The 7,487-nt window shown below is 39.5% G+C and overlaps 1 protein-coding gene across 1 annotated transcript; it reads right to left on the reverse strand.

The window, feature by feature from the left end:
• Positions 1 to 215: 215 nt before the first annotated feature.
• LOC106411852 (nitrate reductase [NADH], clone PBNBR1412-like) lies at positions 216 to 4,208 on the reverse strand. The gene is made up of 5 exons (XM_013852696.3): positions 3,450 to 4,208; positions 2,719 to 3,157; positions 2,506 to 2,646; positions 2,192 to 2,424; positions 216 to 1,725 (listed from the first exon to the last, which is right to left on the reverse strand). Exons 1-5 carry the CDS (start codon positions 4,032 to 4,034, stop codon positions 400 to 402), a joined length of 2,724 nt encoding a protein of 907 aa, XP_013708150.2. The 5' UTR covers positions 4,035 to 4,208; the 3' UTR covers positions 216 to 399.
• Between the last annotated feature and the right edge of the window lie 3,279 nt (positions 4,209 to 7,487).

Genomic DNA, 7,487 nt, shown 5'->3' on the forward strand with positions numbered 1-7,487 from the left:
GTGTTTTGTATGTTTTTTCTATCTTTTTCTTCACTGACAATTGAAAGCAACACAATCAATCACAAGTGGTAACTAATTTGGAACCCAGCATTAGAGGACAAAACGTTTATCAGGCGTGATTGAATAAAAACACATGATATGATGTCTGAGCTATAACCACTTATTAGACGACCAGTATAGCATAGTAACTCCATTTAAAGACAAGACACGAAAAGTTTTGAGTTACGTGATGCTTTCATCATTTATCATTATAAATACCATAATCATCAACAACAACATAAACCATAAATACAGTACATTATACATTTTGGAATACAAACTCTAACAAAAGCACCCAAATAACAAAGTATTTACAAAAGCGATAACTGTTATTGCTTATATATAAAGTTTGAACCATTCTTAGAAGATCAGGAGATCTTCCTTCACGTTGTAACCCATCTTCTCAAGATTAGGCTGTAACGCAAACTGAATCATGGGAGGTGGTCCACACGCCAGCGCAAGCGATTCGCCTTCTAAACCTTCCGGGACATGTTCTCTAAGCACATCTTCGGTTATAAACCCAGTGCTATAGTTCCAACCTTCTTTTGCGATTTCAACAACGTACCAAACCTTTAGCCTCTCCTTATGCTTATTAGCCCATCCTTCTAGCTCTTCTCTAACAAGTATGTCATCCTCGGTTCGGTTTGCATAAACCACATACATCTCGGTTTCATCCTCCGGATCACTTAGTATAGATTGAATGACCTGGTAGATCGGAGTAATGCCTGTTCCTCCGGCTAGCATGGCTAGTTTCTTGGCAAACTTGGGTTTACCGTTGACCATGAAGTTGCCTTTGCCTTTGTACTCGATGTGCCCTAATGGACCTTTGATGTCTAAAACCGCGCCGATTGATAACGAGTCTAAGTGTTGTGACATGAGTCCTCCGTTGGGAAATCTTGGATGAACTTGTTTGAAGTAAACTTTGACGACTAAGTCGATATGTCCAACGGCGTCGACCGTGCTGGTCGGAGTATAGGCTCTAAGACAAAGCTTATCGTTAATGTTGGCGCAAAGGAAGATGTGTTTCCCAACGGGTAGACCAAGCTGCTGATCTTCAGATGGTAATGCGAATCGAAACCTACGAACATCGTGAGAGATAGATGTCTTCTCAATGAGTTTAACTGGGACTTTTTCACGTGGGTTGACCAATGCAATGTTCTTTGGAGGAGCAAGCTCTTTGATGGGAGCTAACAGAGGAGCTACGTTGGAGCCACCGTGGACGGAGACATTAGGGGAAGAGTCGTAGCCTGTGGTGATGAGTTCACCGATACGGTAATCTTCAAGAATCTTCTTGGCTTTGTCTGAATGAATAGCTTCAAACTCTTCGGTGCAATCAGTGCCTGCGTTGATGAGGATCGAATCAATGCCTCCTGGATGATCTTTCAAGAAACGTGTACAGTCGTAGACGTGGCCGTGAACAATGATCCATGCAGATTCGACTGAGTTATGTTTTCTAACGTCGGAGATTGAATACATCTTTGAGGAAGTGTTCATGAAAGGAGATGAAACTGATTTTTTCAAAGTAGGGTTTGACTCTGATGATATCTCAAGTTGACGTTCCTTTGCCATCCACCCACCCGATTGATTTCCGGGTCGGGTCGGGTGTTCGAAAACAATCCCTATCTCTCCTCTGTGAGGCTTGCACACGTTGGTTCTGATCCTAAACCAGCAGTTGTTCATCATTCCCTGTTGAAACACAAGTCAACATCAGTAATGCTTTAGTCAAACAGCTTATGACATTGTCTTGTGTGTGATAAATTAGCTGGATACCGTAGCATTAAGACTTCTCAAAGTTTAATATATTATTCAATATTGTATACTCTTAATAATTATCATTTCCCGCATGAAGGGCAATGATAATTCTTAACCACTAAAATGAATTGTACACTAGTGATAATTAAAGAACTTTTCTTGGCTCCATGTTGATTAGAGTTGTATCAAGATGGTAGGTAACACGTTAAAAAATCATCAACAATAGACAGTTGTTCCAACTTTGTAGGACGAAGACAAATACAAAAAAAAAAATCGAATAGTTTATACTAAAAACGGGAATAAACTAAATATTCTAGTTATTTAACTCATATACAAAGAATAAACTATTTTATTCTTTATTCTATAATAGTATATTAAAACAAATTAAGAGAGAGATTACCATGAGGTTCCAGATGAGTTTATCAGGCTGGGTGTTGAAAGACTCGTCCCAGGCTCGAACCGCTACATCTTTAGCGCTAAGCAAATCAAGAACCTCAACGTCAAGTGACCAGAAACACCAGCACCAGAACTTGCCATACTTGTTTGGTTTCTCTTGGTGGTCAAGCTCACACACACTCCACGTCTCTCCTCCGTCTAGAGTCACCTCCACTCTCGTTACCTTCTTCCCGCCTCCTATTTAACCATCACCAAGAATATTAATTAATCGATTACTTTAGTTCTTAGTTTAATTACCATGGTAAAAAAGTTAATTACCAGAGTAAGCATAGCCTCTCAACGTGTACGGCTTCTGAGTGGTAAATGCATTAATAGGTAATATCTCTTCGTGACCAGGTGTAGTTATCACCGAGTTTATATTAAGCTCGTTGATTATATATTCAGGCTTATACCACCAAGCTGCAACACAAGAAGGTAATCAGAAATTATTACCCCGGTAAAAAGTGAGAAAAAGGTAAAACATTAATTTACCTTCTGCATTTGCCAGCTCAGCATCAACAAGAGAAGGTAGAACTCTGTTGTCTTTGTAATGATAATAACTGTCGGATTCCTGAGGCGTGACGATGATACGTTTCAACCACTTCACCATCCGCCCGCCGATGAAACCGGGTACTATGATCCGAACCGGGAACCCGTGATCCGGTGTGAGAAGCTCACCGTTCTGCATGTACGCTAATATGATGTCTCTCGCAGGATCCATGGCCATCTCTTTCTTGATGCTTGTACCGTATTTAGACCCGCCGCCTCCTGGAAGATCCTCTGCTCCTTCGAAGCAGACGTTGAGAGCTCCGCCTCTCCTGCTGTAGACACCGCAGCGGCGAAGGATCTCGCTGAGAGGAACACCTTTCCAGAGAGAGGTGGAGACTCCGGCGGAGCCCCAGTTGAATCCTATCGTCTGCTTCACCATGTTCTGTTGAAACATTTCAATGTTAGGGGCCCATTTTAAAACTATGAACTTTATATATATATATACACTTTTTGTAGAGTGGTCTACAAATATTAATTAATGTAAAATAAAATAAACAAATACTGTGTATGAAAATAATAAACATATTAGATGAATTTTATATATTGTTATGGTTTATATGTAGATAAATTCTATATTAATAAATTAATATTTTTAAATAAAAAAATTCATTTGAAAATTTTAGAAAATATTTTATTTTGAATATTAAATAATAGGGCTCCTAAAATTTTAGGACCTGTTCTTTGCGGCGGTTTCCGGCGCAGACTAGAGTGACCGGGAATTCACGGCTAGGAAACTCAGAGATTAGCTGTTCCATGGTGAGTAACACCGGACGTTTGACAAGTCCGGTGACTTCGATGGTCCATTCGGACCAGTCGGCTTTTGGGACAGGTCCGTGGTTACGGACGTAGTGGAGAGGAACGGGAGTGATGAAGCCGTGGTGCATAAGGCGAGGGAGAGGAGCTTCAGCGTTAAAGGGGTGTTTTCCGGTGAGACGCACCATAGAGGAGTTACGGTGGATCCAGTTATCAGCCGTGGATTCGTCTCGGGAGTCTAGAATCGACGGTTCTAAATCGCTGTTGGATTTGTGAACCATTGTCATGTAGTATGAGACGTTACGGTTGTGGCTCTCGTCCTCGTCGTCGCTTGAGTCGTAACCGTCGGTGTTCTCGTTTTCTCTGACGACGGTTTGAACGTTTTGGTGACGGTGGCTGTCGAATGAGCGAGAAGGAACGGGAGGAGGTTTGAAGGAGCGAACGACACCGGCGTTCATGGCGGAGGTGAGGCTGGGATAATGGCGGTTGTCGACGGAAGTGGCCATGGAGAAGAATGATTTTATTTTTTTCTTTGAGATTTGTTTTCTTTTACTTATTTTTTGTTTATGTATAATAAGGCGTTAGGGCTGAATTTATAGGCCGTTAAAGAGATGAATAAAATAAAATAATGAAAAATATGAGTGATGAGAATTGACAAATGTGAGTGTGTTTGTGGGAGTTAGAGGGACCCACCTTCCTAGATCCTATGCTTTGAGTTTTTTTTATCAACAATCAAAACAATTAATTAGTTTGATGTAAAAAAAAGGATTTTCTGCAAAAAAAACCCTCAATGTGGTTTTTTTTTGCAAATTAATCCGCGAACTCAAAAACCTACGGATCAACCCTCCAAGTGCCAGTCAAACCGCAATATAACCCTCGACCGTATTTATGTGTATTTGAATGTGTATACTTTTAACATTTTTCAATACTAGGTCGTTTTGGCGGTAATTTTTTAATGAAAAAAAATTGTTAAACTCGTGGTTTGAAATTTGAACCTTAAATACCATGTGCATGCTATATAACCATCTCGGCCAACAAATATATTTGTTTACTTAACAAACGCAATTATATAGATTTCTAAAACGAAATGACCTTGTTTTTCTCGGACATGGGAGCTTGCGTAAATGCACAATGAAGGTGGGGTTCAACAAATTTTTTTCATTAAAAAATTAGCGTCAAAACGACCTAGTATTGAAAAAATGTTAAAATTATACACAGTCAAATACACATAAATATGGCCGAGGGTTATATTGCGGTTTGACTGGCACTTGGAGGGTTGACCCGTGGGTTTTTGAGTTCGCGGATTAATTTGCAAAAAAAAACCACATTGAGGGTTTTTTTGCAGAAAACCCTAAAAAAAACAATTAATTAGTTCTTACTTTTTTTTGGTAAAAAGGTTTTTCTTCTTAGAGCATAATTAACTGGGTTCTTAGGGTGAAGTTCTTATATTCCGATAAGAACTCTATCCTAATAACCTCCCATTAATCATGTTCTTAGCTTCTCAGAGTATCATTATCCAAGGTTCTTAGATGTGTTTCTTAACATAATTATAATTTAAAAAAAAAAATTGCAATTAACACAAGAAACGTCTTCTAATTAGGAGTTGGAAGAAACGTCTCCTCTTCTCTTCCTCTCTGTGTCTTTCCCAATTGATTATTTCTCTGAAAAAAAAGTAAAGACATCGCCAACCTCTCAGATACCTTCTCATCTCCTCCTCTACTAAAGCCCTCCGAATCTCAAACCCTCAGTCACCGCCACCATCGCTTCTTAGATCCGTCTTCACCGGAGTCACCACCACCACCGCCACGCTCGTCATAACCACCACTGGTCACCTCTATTTCATTGTCTCCAGTAGATCAGAAGAAGAAGAAGAATGTTGGAATGAAAAACTTTGTAGAGATGGAGAAAGTGTTTTAAGTGTTTGAAGAGAAAGAAACTTTGTGAAGAAGAAAGATTTTATAACTTAGAAGAAGATTTTATTACTTGTTACAAGCTTTGTTTATTTCTTGGTGATACAAAATGAAAGGGGAGTGGAGGTATTTATAGCCTCCAAAATACAAAATATCTTACATATTTTAATCCTAAATCTAGAGAATTCTACCATAATATCTAAGATTTTTTATCATAATTATCTAGATAATTCTATGAGAATATCTAGATTTTTATTCTAAGGAGGTGGATGATTTTTCTAGAATTTGGACTAAGTTTTGGATACACATGATTAGCCCAATACTTAACTTGATCCAAATCAAGTTTACCTTTCAACACCCCCTCTTAAACTTGATTTGTTACTCCGAGTAAGCTCCTCATCTTGATAAAGTCTTCTCGCTTGAGTGGCTTAGTGAAGATATCAGCTACTTGATCATTTGTCTTCACATACTCCAATTGCACATCCATCTTAGTAACACATTCTCGAATGTAGTGATAACGAGTGTCGATGTGCTTACTTCGATCATGGAAGACTGGATTTTTCGCCAATGCTATTGCCGACTTGTTATCCACAAAGATCTTCGTTGGCTCCTCTTGTGGTAGGTTCAACTCCTTTAGCAAGTTTCGTAACCAAATAGCATGGCAAACACATGAAGTAGCTGCCACATACTCCGCTTCACAAGTAGAAAGAGTGACAATTGGTTGCTTCTTTGACATCCATGTGAAAGCGGTTTCTCCAATGAAAAACACGAAGCCACTTGTGCTTTTCCGGTCATCTACATCTCCACCCCAATCGCTATCGCTATATCCAACAAGCTTGTAATCGTCAGAAATAGAGTAGTACAAGCCAAAGTTGATTGTACCTTTGATATAGCGTAGGATCCTCTTCGCTGCTTTGAAATGAGTTGTTGTTGGATGCTCCATGTATCGACTCACAACTCCAACTGCGTGTAGGATGTCGGGCCTTGTGCACGTTAGATAGCGTAAGCTTCCAACTAGACTCTTAAAGAGTGTTGGATCCACACTCTCTCCTTCTTCTTCTTTTGATAACTTGACTCCACATTCCATTGGCGTGCAAACTGGATTTGAGTCATCCATCTTGAACTTCTTAAGCACCTCTTTAGCATAACCTTCTTGAGTAATGAAGATTCCATTTTCTTCTTGCTTTACTTCAATGCCAAGGTAGTATGACATTAATCCAATGTCGGTCATCTCGAACTCCTTTGTCATCTCCATCTTGAAATCTTCAAACATAATCGGATTGTTGCCAGTGAATATCAAGTCATCAACATATAAGCATGCAATCAATATATCATTGTTTTGAGTTTTGATATAAAGTGCATGCTCATATGGACACTTGATGAAGCCTTTCTCCTTGAAGTACTTATCAATCCGAGTGTTCCATGCTCTTGGTGCTTGCTTTAATCCATAAAGCGCCTTCTTCAGCCTTAAGACTTTGTCTTCTTCTCCTTTAACTATGTAGCCTTGTGGTTGCTCAATGTAGACTTCTTCCTCAAGGTCTCCATTTAAGAAGGCTGATTTGACATCCATTTGATGTATCCTCCAACTCTTTTGGGCTGCCAATGAAATGATTAGTCTAACCGTTTCTAAGCGAGCAACTGGAGCAAATACCTCATCATAGTCGATCCCTGCTCTTTGACTATAGCCTTTTGCCACCAATCTTGCCTTGTACCTTTCAACTTCTCCTTTAGAGTTCTTCTTTGCCTTGTACACCCACTTCACACCAATTGCCTTGTGTCCATTTGGAAGTGAAGCTAACTCCCATGTATCATTCTTTTGAATCGACTTGATTTCTTCATCCATTGCACTTCTCCATGACTTCTTTTCTTGGGCTTCTTCAAAGTTCATAGGCTCGCAATCCGCAAATAGACAAAATAGAGTAAGATTGTCTTGATTTTCGGTTACCTCGTAGATGTCTTGTAGACTTCTAAAACGTGGAGTCCTTTCACTTGAGCTTTCATCTCCTTGAGAACTTGTTGTTGGTGACGTTGGTGGTGTAGCTGGCTCTT

This window comes from Brassica napus, chromosome C2, assembly GCF_020379485.1.
Source record: "Brassica napus cultivar Da-Ae chromosome C2, Da-Ae, whole genome shotgun sequence".
Taxonomy (NCBI): Eukaryota; Viridiplantae; Streptophyta; class Magnoliopsida; order Brassicales; family Brassicaceae; genus Brassica; species Brassica napus.